We start from the raw sequence: 17,631 nt of genomic DNA, 5'->3' as shown, positions 1-17,631 counted from the left end.
AAATTATGACTCTGCCGCTCTGCAGTGTTATGTGACCCGGACAAACCTGGACATGCTCCTTCCCCTGGCATTTTCATCTACAAAATGCAGATGGTGATGCCTACCTCAAAGTGTGGCTGGAAGAGTGACAAGCAAGAGCCTGGCCCAGAACGCTTCCTCAGGCACTCAGGACCTCTAACACCTTGCACTCTGGGGCTGCCCAGTGGCAGAGGTTGCACTGTGCTCCCTCGGCACCGTGCTTCCCACATCTTGCTGAGCAGGCTCATGGGTTTGGGGGGAGGTATCTTCCATTATCTCAAGGAAAGTTGAGAAATCCTCAATCAAATTCAGTTTCATTTTGAAATGGATAGTATTATTAGCAATCAAATAATAGTATCCTAAGCATTTCACCTATGTATGTTCATTTCATTTCCCCAATAACCCTATGCAGTAAAAATGATTATCATCCTCATTTTTCAAATAGGGAAATTGAGGCACAGAGAGGTCACATAGCAAATATCTAAATGGAGCTGGAATTCAAGACCGAGTAGTTTGGGGCCAGCTTCATAATTTTAGCCATGATGATTTACTGCATCTCTGAAGGGTAGAATTAAACCAGTGATCCCCAAACTTTAGCTTGTGTCTGAATCACCTGGAGGGCTTGTTGAAACGCAAATTGCTGGACTCCACCTCCAGATTTTCTGATTCAGCTGAAGAATTTGCATTTCTAACAAGTTCTCAGGTGATGCGATGCTGCTGACCCCACTTTGAGAATCACTGACTTGGGGATTAAATAGACCCCCTTGAGTCCAGAGACTAATTTTTGTTTTTTCCTAACCTATCCAGTCACAGGAATGAGGAATGAGGGTTGATCTCATACAGAGGCTGAAAACAAACCACAGTAAAAATCATACTCATATTTTCCAAATGCCTCAAGCCTTGGCACATGCTGTTTTGTCTGCGATCTCATCTAAGCCTCACAGTAACTCTGTGAGTTAAGTGGAGAATGGATTTTTTTCCCCGTATGATGTTATCTTTCTCCTATTTTAAAGAAGAGGGGATGTGGCTGGGCTACTGTCACCCAGGGAGATAGTTTTCAGGAGACTGGGGCTGGAATCTCAGCTTGTGACTCATCATACTATGGTAGACTCGTTACAGGAGTTCCAAAAACCTCTGTGCCTTTCTCCAAGTCCCATCCCATTCCCAGGCTATGATCAGAATTTCCTCCTTAAAAATGGACTTCCCAGGTGGTAAGGAATCCACCTGCCAATACAGCAGATGCAAGAGACATGGGTTCGATCCCTGGGTTGGAAAGATCCCCTAGAATAGGAAATGGCAACCCGCGCCAGTATTCTTGCCTGGGAAATCCCATGGACAGAGGAGCCTGGCAGGCTACACTCCAAGGGGTCACAAAGAGACGTAATTGATCATACACACACGTGACACAGGTCACCCCTTCCTTTCTTTTTTTTTTCTTCTATTAATTTTTTTTCTTTATTTCTTAGAGCAGTTTTAAGCTCACAGCAGAACTGAGTGGAAAGTGTAGAGAGTTCCCATATACCTCCTGGCCCTATACATACACAACCTCTCCCGTTATATCACTATCCCACGCTGGCATGGAATATTTGTTATAATCAGTGGACCTGCACTAACACATCGTTATCACCTAAAGTCCACAGTTTGCATTAAGGTTCACTCTTGGTGCTGAACATTCTATGGGTTTTGACAACTGTATAGTGAGATGTGTCTACTATCATAGCATCATACAGAATAGTTTCACTGCGTAAAACTCCTTTGTGTTCTACCTATTTATTTCTCTCTCCCTCCAACCCCTGGCAACCACTGATTTTTTACAGTTTCCATAGTTTTGCCTTTTCTAGAAAGTCATATATTTGAAATCATATAGTATGTAGCCTTTTTAAATGGGCTTCTTTCAAGTTTCCTTCATGTATTTTGTGACTTGATAGCTCATTTTTTTGTTGTTTTCTTTTTTATTGTCCTATTTTCAATTTCCTTGACTCATGTGCAAGTGTTAGTATTTCTATTTTTTTTAATTTATTTATTTTAATTGGAGGATAATTACTTTACAATATTGTGATGGTTTTTGCCATGCACCAACATCAAAAAATATGGAACACCTCACAAATTTTCATGTCATCCTTGCACAGGGGCTATGCTAATCTTCTCTGTATCGTTCCAATTTTAGTGCATATGCTGCTGAAGCGAGCATGATAGCTCATTTCTTTTCAGCACTAAATAATAGTCCATTGTCTTCCAAGTTTTGACAGTGATGAATAAAGTTGCTATAAACATCCATGTGCAAGTCTTTAAGTAGAAATAAGTTTCAACTCATTTGAGTAAATACCGAGGAGAGCAGTTGCTGGATCATATGGTAAATGTCTCTGGTTTTGTAGGAAACTGTAAAACTGTCTTCCAAAGTGGCTGTGCCATTTTGCATTCCTCCCAGCAATGTGTGGTAGTTCCTGTGGCTCCACTTCCTCACCAGCATTTGGTGGTGTCAGTGTGTTGGGTTCTGGTCATTCTAATAGGTGTGTAGTCCCTCCCTTCCTTTTAAAATATACTTGCTGGAAGCTAACACATGAAATGTCCGTTACATACCATTGGTCAGAACTCTGTCATGTGACCACATTTAGCAGCAATGTAGGCTGGGAAGTGTAGTCTTTATTGTGACTGGCCAAGTGGCCATTTGAAAAGTCAGGGTTCTAATTGCTACAGGAAGAAAAGAGAACGGGTGGAGAGCCAACCAGCAGCGTCTGCTCTACTGCAGGGAAGAGAGGCCCTCTTAAACTAGTTTGAGCTGTAAGGGGAATTTGTTGGTAGATTCAGGGGTATTCCGTGGAGGCCCAAGGACAGGAAGTATAGAAGGGCCCCTGAGAGTGAAGGATCTGGGAAGTTGTCAGGAGCCAGGGCAGCTCTTTTCTTGTGCCTCTCTGTGGCAGGGTGGGTCTCGTTTGCTTCTTTCTACACATCTGCTTTGTTCTTTTCTCTTTGCCCATGGTAGGGAAGGTGTCCACCTTAAACACTTCCAGTCAGTTAGCTAGCTTTCCAGAAAGTGAAGCAGTGAAAGTGAAGTCACTCAGTCGTGTCCGATTCTTTGTGACCCCATGGACTGTAGCCTACCAGGCTCCTCCGTCCGTGGGATTTTCCAGGCAAGAATTCTGGAGTGGGTTGCCATTTCCTTCTCCAGGGGATCTTCCCAACTCAGGGATCGAACCCAGGTCTCCTGCATTGCAGGCGGATTCTTTACCAACTGAGTCACAAGGGAAGTCCAAGAATACTGGAGTGGGTAGCCTATTCCTTCTCCAGCGGATCTTCCCAATCCAGGGATCGAACCAGGGTCTCCTGCATTGCAGGCAGATTCTTTTCCAACTGAACTATCAGGGAAACCCAAACTAAACCCTTTATGTGCATCATCTCATACGTACAATCCTCATAATTGTCCTGAGAGGTGGGCATTATTATTTGCTGCATTTTACAGACAGCTGATCAGGGAGCTCAGAAAGCATAGGAGCTTGCCCAAAGTCACACAGCCTCTGGGCAGTGGATCTGCCCTTCAAGACCAGACCCCTCTCCCTCCAGAGGCTTCCCACATCCCCAAGGCTTCCAGAACACTCCGTTGCCTCCAAGATCTGTGTCCTATGAATTTCGTTTAAAATCTTTGCAGATTCCATTCCAAATATGTTCGCTAACCCTTGGCACATTGAAGTAACTCTTTGGAGATCACATTTTGATCCCATTATAGTCACTGGAAAAAATGTAGTGGGGCTGGGATCAAGATGGGGCCATCATGTGTGGATGGAGCACTGTCCCAGGGCACCCTCTGGAAGCCCAGCTCAGCTCTTGCCCCACTGTTTGACTCTGGGCAAGACTCCCCTCATCTTGGCCTTGGTTTCCTCACCTGTGGATCTGTGGGCCCTTTGCAGCCCTAATTCTGTCATTTCCCACTTGACTGCATTTCATGAGGGTTTCATGAGACTGGCAATTTCTCTACCCCACTAAAACAGGAGTGGGTCTGGGAGGTTTCCATCTGGGTTGAGCCCTCAGGAAAATGTGACTCCTGCTTCTCTCCATTACATCTTCTGGCTACCCTACAGTCTGACTGTTTGTTCTGCAACCCCTGGACTTTGGGGTTAGGTTGCCAGATATCGTCCCACCAGTTCTGTCCAGGGGGGGCTCAGTGTTCCCTCTACCCTCCTCACCTTCCCCCCTCCACTGGTATCCCAGCCTCTTCCTCCTCATCCTCACATGACTGCTTATTGAGCCTGGGGTGTGGTGAACAAGTGTTCCCCAGCTGAATCTTTCAAGAATATAGAGATGTCAGGACTTCCCCTGGGAATGCAGAGGTTCAGAATCTACCTTCCAATGCAGGGGATGTGGGTTCAATCCCTGATCAGGGAACTAAGATCATGTGGGACGGCATGTGGGACAACTAAACCCACGCGCCGCCAACTCGAGAAGCCAGCTCACCACAACTAGAGAGAAGCCAGCACACTGCAACGAAAGATCCCATGTGATGCAACAAAATTACCCACATGCCACCACTAAGACTTAACCCAGCCAAATAAAATAATAAATAAGTATATAGAGATGGCCACATTCTTTCCTCTGGTATTTTGCTAAGTCTCGTGTATATATTCAGCAAACCATTCATTCTCTCAGCAACTCCCTAGTGTCATCCCCGTTTTGCAGAGGAGGCATCCGAGGCTCAGAGAAGTGAATAGATGTGTCTAGGTTGACACACCAGTTAGTGTCAGAGCCGACATTCAAACCCAGCCGGGCATACCCCACGATGCCACGTGCCTTGGGATCACTGCCTTTACTTGTCCCGCAAGTCTTCCTGGAGCGGTGTGACTGGCCCGTGGCTTCCTGTGTGGTCTGGGTGAGGGAGGGTGGTCTGTTTATGTTTGGTGAGGGTGCAGGGGGGCCCTAGGGAGGAAACTCTGTGTGTGTTTGGAGGGCGGGATCACGGAATCGGGCAGCCCTCCCAGCTGAGCGTCCCTGAACCTCTGTTCACATTTGCTTCCAGGTGCTGGAAGGAGACCAGGCCATCTTGCAGAGAATCAAGAAGGCCATGCGTGCGATCCACAGCTCCGGCCTTGGTGAGTGAGCCTGCCGGTGGCAGCCTGGCCAAGGGAGCCCCGTCCCCGGCCTCAGCCCGGACCTAACTCTGCGCCTCCACAGGCCACGTGGAGAACGAGGAGCAGTACCGAGAGGCCGTGGAGTCCTTGGGCAACAGCCACCTGTCCCAGAACAGTCATGAGCTGTCCACCGGCTTTCTGAACTTGGCCGTGTTCACCCGCGAGGTGGCCGCGCTCTTCAAGAACCTGGTGAGGCCCTGCGCCTCCCCATCGGCCTCAGCCCAGGCTCAGGGCAAATCTAACCTGGTGGCTTAAAACTCTGACCGGGAAAGGGCTGGTTTCCCTCCTTCTTTCAGCTTGCCCTTGACCTCTAGCCCCCCTTGACCTCTGACCCATGACCTGAGGTCCCTTTCCACTTCTGACCTCCCGTTTGCTTTCTTCGTCCTCTCTGACTTCCTGTCGGTGTCTCCCCTCCCCTTTCTCCCTCCCTGCCTTCCTCCTCCTCCTCTGTGGTGAGCACCCAGGAGCAGCGAGGTCTCACAGTCGGGAAGAGCCCAGTGAGGGAGGGCTCCCTGGAGGAGGCTTGAGAGAGGGGAAGGCCAGCTCTGGTTCCTGTCTTTGCACCACCGCCTCTCCTTCACCGGCTTTGTACTCTGCTTTCCCGAGCACACCTACTTTGCCCTCAAAGCCTAGCACGCGCCTCCTCTCAGTAAACCTCTCACTCCTGCACGGGGCCCGGTGGCCTCCGGTTCCTTCCTGAGATGGCTTTGTTCCCAAGTCCGCACCTCGAGGCCACCCCGAGACCCCAGCTCTTCCCGGACACAAGCACGGTTCTCAGCACTTCACGGGTGTTCACATCCATCCTGGCGCACAGCCCTGTGGGGTTGGTTTTACCATTGTCCCCTCTGCACCTGCTAGGAGACTCGGACGTGAGGTTAAGTGCCTCACCTGAGGTCACACAGGTGGAGTTGAACCCAGCATCCGAGCATAATTAGCCTGCTGGTATTGCCTCCCAGGAAAACCCCTCTCCCCACTCCAGGCTCCATAGCTCTAGGGCTGGCTTTCATGGCTGAAGACCCACCAGGGCCCTCCCTGGCAGGCGAGGACCACATCATCTGTGTAAGGCAAGTTGCTTAGTGATCAAGCACCCAGACATCAGGCTTAGACTCAGGCCTTGAATCCCTGCTTTGCTGCTCACGAGGTGTATGACTCTGAGCAAGTCACTCAGTCTGCTTGAGGCTCATCTGTAACAGGGGGATGAAAGAGACCTCTGTGGTGGTCCAGTGGATAAGACTCCGTGCTCCTACTGCAGAGGGCCAAGTTTTTATCCCTGGTCAGGAAGCTAGATCCCACATGCTACAACCAAGACCTGGCAAGCCAAATAATAAATAAATATTTTTAAGAATTAAAATGGGGATAACAATGGTTCCCACCTCACAGAGCAGGGATGAGGACTTCTCAAGTTAAGTGCCTGCTCCAGGGAAAGTGCTCAGTAAACGTTAGCTAATGCCATCTGTCATCATTGTAGCTCTGTGTAGCACTGTCTTGCACGCTGTCCTGCAAGTAGAGGCCTTTAACAGTGTTTGGGTTCAACTGAATCAGTGAACAGGGGCTCCTTTGTCTTTACTCCCCCTCCCCTTGTTTTGGTCAGACTAATGTTTGTTGAGGGTCTACTCGGTGGTGGGCACTGTACCAGGGCCTGTGACACAGAGAAGAGTCAGGCTCTGTCTTGGAGAGCCATAGAGTCCAAGCGATGGAAGCTGAGGTGTGAGATGACTCCAAGCAAGATCAGCAGTGTGGCACAAACTCAAGGACCCAGCAGCTTGGGTCAGAGGCCTAGAACTGCCATGGCTCAGAAAAGAGGAGATCAGCATAGGCCATGGGAAGAAGTCATCAGGAAGGCTTCCTGGAGGAGGAGAAACTTGAGCTATATCTTGACAGGGGGGCTGAAATATCACATAGGCTGTTTTAAGTTGCCAAATCACAGAAATTCAACTCAACCTAGGTTTTTTTCTTTTCTCCTTTTTTTAAATAAGTCTTTTTCTCTCTTCCAATCTTTTTTACTTCTTTTGGTCATGCCACACAACTTGTGGGATCTTAGTTCCCCGACCGGGGATTGAACCTGGGCCCGCCTTGGCTCTGGCCATGAAAGCCCTGAGTCCTAACCATTGGACCACCAGGGAACTCCTCAGGCTAATTTTTTGTTTTATTTTATTATAGTTTTATTTTTGGCTGTGCTGGGTCTTTGTTACTGCACTGGCTTTTCTCTAGCTGCAGAGAGCGGGGGCCACTCTAGTTGCTGCGCCTGGGTGTCTTGCTGCAGGGTCTGCTCTTGTTGCAGAGCACTTGAGCCTCAGTACTTGCAGCACCCGGGCTCGGGAGTCGCGGCTCCCAGGCTCTAGAGCACAAGTTCAGTCGTTGTGATGGACAGGTTAGTTGCTCCAGGGAATGTGGGATCTTCCTGGATCAGGGATCTAACTCGTGTTTCCCGCATGGGCAGGTGGATTCTTTACCACTGAGCCACAACGGAAGCCCCTCGAGGTTGATTTTCAAAAAGAGAATTCACTGACCCCTGTAATGGGAAGACCAGACGTGCAGCTGGTTTCAGGCTCCTTCTCTTTCTGTTAGGGTTTCTCTCTGTCTCTGCCCAGGGGGCAGGATGGCCCAGCAGGCCCAGCTTCACACCTTGCAGAAGCAAGACATAGTCTTTCTCTTGTGACTTTGGCAGAAAAGTCCCAGAAAGTGTCCTGATTGGCTGGCTTGGGTCACGTGCCTGTTCCTGAGCCCATCACAGTGGCCCCCCGATGGAGCACTCTGGTCAACTGGGACTCCATGGTCAACCCACGTGACCGTAGGGAAAGGGTTCTCACATTACAGGGGAGTGGAGAAACTCGCCAGACAGAAACAACAGGTGGGCCACACAGGTGGACCTCGGAGTCTGGCCAAGGAGCAGAGAAGGGCTGACCGCGATGCAGTGGAGTGGGCAGTGGACGGACGAGGCCCATCAGTCGGGGGAGGGCAAGAGCTTTCCCAGGAGTATGACCCGCCACCCCCATGTACCCTTCCACTTTCTTGTCTTTCTCTCCCCTGCCTCCTTCACCCCAGTGCTGTCCTGGTGATGCTTCACTGTACCCTGAGCCCTCTGGGGCTGGACAGACGTTCGCTCAAGGTGGGGTGTGGGGGTCTCTGCTTCTTGCAGGTTCAGAACCTGAACAACATTGTCTCTTTCCCCCTGGACACTCTGTTGAAGGGGCAGCTGAGAGACGGACGACAGGTGAGTTTCCATGTGGGGAGGGGTGCCCCGAGGCGATGAGATGGAGCGAGAAGGGGGGCAGGCAGGAGACCATAGCAGGGGACAGGGCTGGGCTGAGGACGGAGGCCACGTGAAGCTGTCACGGTGGGTGTGCTGCTGCTGCTGCTGCTAAGTCGCGTCAGTCGTGTCCGACTCTGTGCGACCCCACAGACGGCAGCCCACCAGGCTCCTCTGTCCCTGGGATTCTCCAGGCAGGAATACTGGAGTGGGTTGCCATTTCCTTCTCCATCACAGTGGGTGTGCTGTCCCCATATTATTGACCCCCAGGAAGACAGGAGGGCCCAGGTCTGGGGTGAGCCTAGGTGAGCCAGGGCCCTTTTGAAAATAGCTCAGGGAATCACAACAACTCCGTGAGGTGTGTTCTGTAGGTGCTCTCATCCCCATTTTGCGGTTGAGAAAATTGAGCCTGGGGGGCTTGATAACCTGCTTACAGTCTACCCAGCTGGTCAGTGGAGGAGCCAGTATGCTTACTGTGCTCTCTGCACCAGGCAGCCCCTGGCTGGAGGCAAACGGGAGCTCAAAGAAAGTGACAGGATAATCTCCCTGGGAAGTCTGCTCCAGAAGGCCCAGGGGAGGAGTCATCCCCCCTTCCCCACCCCAACCTCCGCAGGCTTCCCTCCTTGCCCCTGGCTAAGCAACAGCCTGGAAACCAACCAAACCAGACCGGCAGCTTTTTCACCTGGTGGACTGAGACACCTTAAATGTCGGGGCTGAATGTTCTGAAGGGTGTGAGCAGCCCGCTGGATGGGGCCCAGGCAAACTAGGCCAGGGATCAGCCAGGTCTCTCTGGCTTGCTGTGTGTCCTTGGGTAGACTTCTTAGCCTCTCTGTGCATATGTCCCTCAACCTGTACCTTCCTGTTGAAAGGATGAGCTAGAACCAGGCAGGAGAAAACAGTGGGACAAAGTTAGGGGAAGGATTCTGATCTTTATCCTCCCTCTTCTTCCTCATGGTGATCTCCATCTTCTAAGGGAGGGGACTCAGGGCAGACCCCCCCCCCCCAAAAGCCCCAATAACCTAGGCCTGAACCTACCAGTTCAGACTGATTACTGGCAACTGTGGGAAGAGGTCAATTGGCAGAAGGGGTTCCACTCTGAGAAGTGGGTCAGTGGGGTTTAATTTGGTGGTGAGGTTTGCAGTCAGGACTAATGTGAACATGGGTTGGTTGGAGGGTAGCTCTCAGCCTGCAGACACAGGGTCCCCCTAATTGTAGCAAAGTGTCCTGTCAGTTCCAGACCCCAAGACCCTCTTTGGGCAAATTGTTTTTTTTCTGAACTACAGGATTCCAAAAAGCAGCTGGAGAAGGCATGGAAGGACTATGAAGCCAAAATGTAAGTGACTGTGGCCAGGGTGGTTTGTCTGGGAGAGTGATGCTTCTGTTGCAGCAGGAGGCTGGATGTGGGGAGGAACCCAAGTGCTACCAGGGCGTGTCACCCGGAAGTGCATGGCATCTCAGTCTCCAGAAATGTTTACAGGAGGGGGTTGGTTTATGCCCAGACCTTGAAAGGAGTCTGGGGGCTTGACCACGAGACAACCAAGGAGGAGCTATTATGAAAGGACCCCAAGATGCTCCTCTCAGAGACCCTCCTGCTTGGTGGTGCCAGCGTGGGTAGAGAGGCAGAAAGGAGCATCCATTCACTGAACACCTCCAAGTGCCAGACATCCCTGCTCACACTCACCCAGCCCTCTGAGGGAGATATTAGTATCCCAGTTATCACAGGAGGACTTAGAGGTTCAGAGAGGTTAAGTTACTTGCCCAAGACCATACAGTTAGGCAGAGGCAGAGCTGGGACTCATGTTCAGTGATCCTCTTTCTGCAACACCAGGCAGTATCTGTAAACATTTAGTTGGACACAGAGGAGGAAAGGCCATACCCAGGCCTCTTGAGTGCACCAACCGGGTTTCTCACTAGCTGCTGGGATATTATGGCGACAGAAGGAGCCCCAGGTGCCCAGTGACCAACTCTCCCTGAGTGGGGACTCCTCAGGCTCTGCCTTCTAAACTCTGTCCAAGTCCCGGCCCCAGCCCTCTGCCCCGGCCCAGCCGGGCCCACTGAACCTCAAGGCACTGTTTACTCTTCTTTGTAAAACATTGGCTTCTCTTGCATTTTTCGAAAGCAGTATGTGTTCATTGTGAATAACTTTGGAAACTATGGGGAAGTAGAAGGGGAAAAAATTTAAGTTATCCTTAGGAGAAGATTAGGACCCTGCAGGGAGATATCTAGCACTCTTCCATTGTTAGAATTTTTTTCATAGTGTGGGTAGCACTGTAATTTCATCATTTTTAAAAAGTGGTGGAAGGGGAGTTCCTGGGTTAGGCTGGTGGTTAGGACTTGGTGCTTTTGCTGCCGTGACCCAATTCAGTCCCTGGTTGGGGAACTAAGATCCCACAAGCTGTGCGGCTTGGCCAGAACAAACAAAAACGTGGGGGGAGGGGAAAGGACCGAAAACCCGGAAGAAGAGCCTTCAGTTCTTTTCTTTCTTTTTTTGGACATTCATTTTTATTTATTTGTTTATTTAACTGTGCCGGGTCTTCATTGCAGCATACAAACTCTTAGTTGCGGTATATGGGATCTAGTTCCCTGCTGCTGCTGCTGCTGCTAAGACACTTCAGTCGTGTCCGACTCTGTGCGACCCCACAGACGTCAGCCCACCAGGCTCCGCCGTCTCTGGGATTCTCCAGGCAAGAACACTGGAGTGGGGTGTCATTTCCTTCTCCAATGCATGAAAGTGAAAAGTGAAAGTGAAGTTGCTCAGTCGTGTCCGACTCTTTGAGACCCCATGGACTGCAGCCTACTTCTCTGGCTTCTCTGTCCATGGGATATTCCAGGCAAGGGTACTGGAGTGGGTTGCCATTGCCTTCTCCACTAGTTCCCTGACCAAGAATCAAACACAGGCCCTTGAATTGGGAGTGTGGAGTCTTAGCTACAGGACCACCAGGGAAGTTTTGACCCTTCATTTCTAAGCCTAAAGTATTAACATCTATCTAGTCATTTTTCTATGTGTAAAGAACTATTTTTTCAGAATCAATATCATAATAATTATACTGGGGGGGTTTGCTTAAAAAGACATCATGACCATCTTTCTACATCATTACATATTTTTATACAATGTTACATTATTACTATTATTTTTTTGGCTGCACTGCATCTTCGTCGCTGCGCTCAGGCTTTGTTTAGTCGTGGCAGGCGGGAGCTCCTCTCTCGTTGCGGTGTGTGGACCTCTCACTGCGGTGTGTGGACCTCTCATTGCGGGAGCTCCTCTCTCGTTGCGGTGTGTGGGCTTCTCATTGCGGTAGCTTCTCTCGTTGCGGAGCACAGGCTTTAGGGTGTGCTGGCTTCAGTAGCTGTGGCACACAGACTTAGTTGCCTGTGGCACGTGGAATCTTCCTGGACCAGGGATTGAACCTGTGTCCTCTGCATTGGCAGGCGAATTCTTCATCACTAGGCCACCAGGAAGTCTAATAAGGTCGCTTAAATGGGTGCACTGTGTCTCAACATATGCACCACCCACCATGTGTTTAATCTGCCCCTGTTGTTCGGGAGGCATCCTTGGAACTACATCCTTGCTCCCACCCATGATTATTTCTGTAGAACCTTTCCAAGAAGTAGTTCCTGGAGCTTTATTGTTCTTCAAGCTCCCAGCACCACGGGGACCTCCCTGAGTCCGACGGAAGGCTGAAACGCCTCCTCCACCGGGGTCTCCATGTGCGCCCCAGCTGTGGGTGTAGAGCTGGTGGTGAAGGATGTGAGGCTGTGATGGGCGCGGCTACCCGTTCTCATCAGAGGCCCGGGGAGGGGTGTGGACACGCAGGCCGAAGACCTTTCTCTTTATGATTTGGTATGGGATCACATAGCCTTTGTCTTCCTGGGTTACCTTGACTGAGCCCCTAGCCTTTCAAGACATCATCCACTCCAACGATCCCCAAACCCCTGGGCCACAGACCAGTAACAGTCCTGATAGGAACTGGGCTGCGCAGCAGGAGATGAGTGGCAGGCAAGAGAGTGAAACTTTATCTGCATTTACACCTGTTCCCCATCGTTCATATTACCACCTGAGCTCCGCCTCCTATCAGATCAGCGGCAGCATTAGGTTCTCATGGGAGGGCAAACCCTAACCCTCAAGTCAAGGCAGAATATCCTGAGATTGCCACAGAACAGAAATAAAGTTGCACAATAAAGGTAAGGCGCTTGAACCATCCCCAAACCATCCTCACCCCTGGCCCATGGAAAAATTGTCTTCCACAAAACCTGTCCCTGGTGCCAAAAACACTGGGGATCACCGATCTACTAAATAGAAAGAATAAGCACTACGTTGCTGACCTCCCCCAAGCAGCTGGGCTTTTCCCAGATTGATATATTGATCTTGCATGAGGTTTCATTTAAAGAAAAGACTGTGGAACGACGGCGAGAGAGGTTTGGCTGAGGGTATGCAGTGAGTTATCAACAGGGCCTAGGCTAGAACCCGGGATTTCTGAGTCTGGTGCGCTTCCTGCCACCCCACGTAGCCTCCTGTCTCCTCCTCATGTTACATAGGTTGAGCCATATGTCCTGGCACAGGTGACTGTGTACATTCCTTTTATGAGGGCTTCAGGTGTAGCTGGATATTAGCAAGCCAGAAGTTGCTGTGTAACTCCACTTCATTCTTACCAAACCAGTCTGGGTAGCAGCTGCAAGGACCCAGGGTCCTGATAACATCTGCTGATTAGCCACCAGGTTCTCACCCACGGGTTCTTCCTATAGGAGGGTCCCCTCCCCACCTGGGGCGGCTAAGAAAGGCATCCCAGGCCCTGGGCAAGGGACACAGTTATCTAGGCTATTCCATTTTCAGGGGTGTTTCCTCATCTGAAAAATGGAGCCAACATTACTTTCCAGGGTTGATGTGGAGATGAAATGAGATGCAGTACACAGGCAGCGCCTGGCACTGCAGTTCAACACGTACTTATTTGCCCTCTTGCTGAGCCAGAACTGGGGCCAGAATAACAGCATAGGGTAGACAGGCAGAAGCCCAGACCTCTGCTCCTAGCATTTCCCCCACCAGCCTGGGATCTGGGGCCATTACCTCCCTTCTCTGGGTCTCAGCTTCACCTTCTGTAAAATAGTTTCTGACCATGATCTATCAGAAGAGACACTGTGACCGTCACCACAGGCAGGGAAGGAGGGATGGAATGAATCTGAGCCACAGCGTTGGCTGCCAGCACCCTCCCTAAGGCTCTAGCGTCAGGCCGACTTGGGTTCAAGTCTTGGCTCTAGTTCTTAGCGGCTGTGTGGCTTGGACAAGTCACTTATCATTTCAGCCTCAGGCTCCTTGTCTATAAAATAAAGTCATGATTCCTGCCTCACGGGGTTGTTGCTTTAGTGTGTGAAGGATGTGTGAAGAGCACACAGCACAAAATTATCACTTAAAAATAATTATTAAGGGACTTCCCTGATGGCCCAGCGGCTAAGACTCCATGCTTCCAATGCAGAGGACTTGGGTTCCATCCCTGGTCAAGGAACTAGATCCCATGTTCCACAACTAAAGATTCCACATGCCTCAACTGAGACCCAGTACAGCCAAATAAATAGATCTTTTTCAAAATAAATATTAATAATAGCAGCTAATACTTATACTTCCTTAAGAGCTTCCTTTGTGCCAGCTGCTGTGATAAGCTCCTTACATCAGTTATCATTCTTGGAAGGGAAAGGGGCTGTCATCCCCAATTTCTAGGTTGAGTAGTGAGGGGAAAAAAATACCACCACAATCCCTGCCTTAGTGGATCCCACTGGCTTGTTAGCAAGAAGAAAGTCCCAAAATAATGAAAATACAAAGTAAAAGTGCCCTAGTGATGGTATCAGCAGAGGCGGCAGAAGAGGCAGGTGGTTTTGTTTGGGTGGAGAGAAGGGTGATTGGAAAAGGCATCACAGGAGAGGTATTCAAGGGGTCAGCTTGGCAGGTGCGCGGTTCCTTTTGATTCCTTTCCTCTCCCATCTCCCCCGCCCCTGCCCCCGACGTCCTCACTCTGCTGGTACCTGTTTCTCATCCCCTGGATCACATTAGACAATGGCTGTGGTCCCCTTCTCCAGTTGTCTCTGTCTTCTTAGTAACTGGCATTTCAGCACTTTCCACTATTTTATTTCACTCCTGCTGCAACTCCATTCAAAGGAAATTAAAAAAATATTCTTAAGGTTTGAAATGTTTAAGAAACACTGGTGATCCTTTGAGGACAGGGAGGGAATGGAACTTGTTATTTTCTTGGTGGGGGGGTGTGTGTTGCAATAAAAGCACTCCCAGCTATTAGTGTGAGGTGATTAGTGTGATTAGTGTGAGGTGAGGTCATCTTGGGTGACTATATCAGACTTTGTAGGGAAATCTCTATAATTACCATAGCTAAGGCTGAAGGACAGAGCTATGATAATTCACAAGGCCCTGTATCATACTTTACGGCTTATCTTCATCCTGAACTAAATAGCCTCTATCCTTTAATCTCCATTAGACCTTGCATAAAAAAAAAATTATTGGAAATGAAAGTCGTGTTCGATTCTTTGCAACCCCATGGACTATACAGTCCATGGAATTCTCCAGGCCAGAATACTGGAGTGGGTAGCCTTTCCCTTCTCCAGGGGATCTTCCCAACCCAGGAATAGAACCCAGGTCTCCCGTATTGCAGGCAGGTTCTTTACCAGCTGAGCCACAAGGGAAGCTCAAGAATACTGGAATGGGTAGCCTATCCCTTCTCCAGGGGATCTTTCCAACCCAGGAATAGAACCCAGGTCTCCCGTATTGCAGGCAGATTCTTTACCAGCTGAGCCATCAGGGCAGCCCTAAATAGGAAGTACCCTACACTGAAAAAGAGTATCTGAAGGAATCACCAGGTTATTACTCTAATCATCAGTGTTATTAGCAGCATCATAGTCCTGCCATTTATTAAGGGCCTTACCACACACCAGGGACTGTACTAAATGTTTCCAATGTGTTAGATCATTTGAGACCTAGGCTGTATTAGCCTTATTTTTGGAAATGGGGAAAGTGAGGTTTAGAAAGATGCATAAAGGTTAAATAAGCAAGGGAGCTGCCATAAATCCAAAATCCACATTTCTAGCCACTGTACTGGGCTTCCCCATCCTTTTTTAACAGCTGCATAGTATCCCTATATGTGGCCATAGCATAATTTATTTAACCACTTCCCGTTGATAGACATTTAGCTTATTTTTCCATTTTCCTTGTTTACAGACATGGTAACAGTGGAGGCAGGAGCTCCCTTTGCCCTCCCCCTGTTTCTCTGCCCCTGCAGTCCCCTGTCCTGCTTAATGAGCTGCCAGGCTCATTGCTGCTCAGGCCTGGCCATCGCCTCTCTCTCTGCCGCTCATCTTCAGATCCAAAAAAAAAAAACATCTGCCCTGACCCCCAAGCCTGTTCACAGGGTCAGTCCCCACCTAACTCCACTCCACCTAACTCTTCTGCCACAGACTCCCTCTCGGGGTATTATAAAGCCTTAGGGAAATGAAGAATCACCACTTCAAAGAAAATTAAAGACAAAACCACTAAAAACCCTGTAAAAGCCTGCTCTTAGAGCAGTGGCTTTCGCCCAGGGGTGATTTTGCACCCCCACCCGATCCCCCAGGAGACGTTTCTGGTTGTCACAACAAGGGAGATGCTCATGGCATCTAGTGGGCAGGGGTCAAGGATACCGCTAAACAACCTGTATTCACAGAATGGCTCCCACATCAAAGAAGTATCTGGTTAAAATGTCTGTAGTTCCAAGGTTGATAAACCGTTCTTCAGGTCTCCAGAGACAGATTGTGCAAATAAGCACCATCCCAGAGGTCTGAAGTCAGTAAAGCCTAGAACTTAAGACTGAGAACTCAGTCTAGGCCATTGCTTCCTCCCTTTATAGATGGAAGACCTGCAGCCTAAAGAGGCCTCTAACACAGCTGCGGTGTCTTCTGTGTGTTAAGTCTTTTGCATCCTTTATCTCATCTGGGTACAGATAAAAAGCCCCATTTTCCAGGTGTGGACACTGAGGCTTAGAGAGGGGAAGTAATGCAGGTGTAAGGTTATCCCACGTCTGTCTTCTCTGACACTCACTTGGAAGCAAAACTTATGCAAGTTGTCTCCTTCACACAGGCTCATGCGTCCAGCCCCAGGTGTGGAAATACTCTCCTGGTTGGGAGTGGGTGGTCTAATGGGTGTGGGATTTCCAGGAAACTATTTGCCCACAGTTCCACCCAACCCCAAACAGGGGAAACCACCAATCCTGAGATCAGTAGGGGAAGGCCCCGCTTACTCTCAGCTACAGGGTGGGAAGTGCTTTTTTCACCTACAAAAGAAAAGAATCAAGGTTTTCTAAGCTCTAAATGGAAGCTCTGTGGTTCAGAAGACTGAAGGCACCTCGTGGTGCCTTCTAACCCCCATGGTCCTAAATCCCTTCCAGCAAACTCTAATCCCAATCCCACCTGGCGCTGTGGGAGCCCATCCGCTCCCTGCATAGAAACCCTTAACTCCTTCCTATTGCTCTTGGGACAAAGACCAAGAACCTCAGCAAGGTCCGAATCAGGCCCTGTGCGGTCTGGCACCTAGAAGCACCTCCCTCCATCCCTGCTGAGCCCCATCTCTCCTGCCTCCAGGCTGTCACGTGGTCTGATCCTCCCACCCAGCCCTAGCTTCCTTAGACTTCAGATCTCAGCTCCAGCATCACTTCCTGAGAGGCCAGATGAGGTTGGATGCCCATTTTACTCTCCCCTCACTCTCTGCAAGGCTGTGATTTGATTCATGTCTTTCCCCGCTGCCCGCCTGTAGGTTCTCTGCATCCACCTTGCTGCCCATTGTCCCCTAAGAGCTGGCACAAAGGAGGGTCCCCCTCACCTGGTGTGCCCGCACAGAGAGCAGCATGTAGGGATGATGGGACACGCAGGGGCTTAGGGAGAGTTGTTCAGGCCTCTCTTTCCTTGGGGTCTAGGGCCAGGCTGGAGAAGGAGAGGGACCGAGCCAAGGTGATAGGAGGGAGCACCGGGGAGGTGGCCCAGGACACGCAAAGAGAGCGCCGCGTCTTCCAGTTGCACATGTGTGAGGTAAGGGGGGCCCCAGGGCGAGGGCGGGGTGGGGTGTGCCTTCCAGTCTACATCCCTGAACCCTCAGGGGCCCAGTCACAGTCTTAGCCCAGGTCCTGGCCAGATGGCCCTTGAGATGTCACCCAGGTTCAGTCCTGGCCAGAAGGATTAGCCTGGGATGGAGACAGCAGGCTCTTGTCCCCAGGATTCTGT

General features: G+C 50.0%; 1 protein-coding gene and 1 non-coding gene across 2 annotated transcripts in view; one reads left to right on the top strand and one right to left on the bottom strand.

The window, feature by feature from the left end:
• Nucleotides 1-17,631, top strand: part of ASAP3 (ArfGAP with SH3 domain, ankyrin repeat and PH domain 3) — a 47,159-nt gene that overhangs the window by 16,408 nt on the left and 13,120 nt on the right. The window contains 5 exon segments of the mRNA XM_043444993.1: nucleotides 5,027-5,099; nucleotides 5,182-5,327; nucleotides 8,278-8,352; nucleotides 9,672-9,721; nucleotides 17,328-17,439. Coding sequence (XP_043300928.1) covers nucleotides 5,027-5,099; nucleotides 5,182-5,327; nucleotides 8,278-8,352; nucleotides 9,672-9,721; nucleotides 17,328-17,439 — 456 coding nt within the window.
• LOC122426978 lies at nucleotides 2,103-2,209 on the bottom strand. Its single transcript, XR_006265322.1, has one exon. It is a non-coding gene; the product is annotated as a U6 spliceosomal RNA (small nuclear RNA).

This window comes from Cervus canadensis, chromosome 24, assembly GCF_019320065.1.
Source record: "Cervus canadensis isolate Bull #8, Minnesota chromosome 24, ASM1932006v1, whole genome shotgun sequence".
NCBI classification, from domain to species: Eukaryota; Metazoa; Chordata; class Mammalia; order Artiodactyla; family Cervidae; genus Cervus; species Cervus canadensis.
The sequence above is the reverse complement of the archived record's forward strand: the minus strand, read 5'-3'. Positions and strand labels throughout refer to the sequence as shown.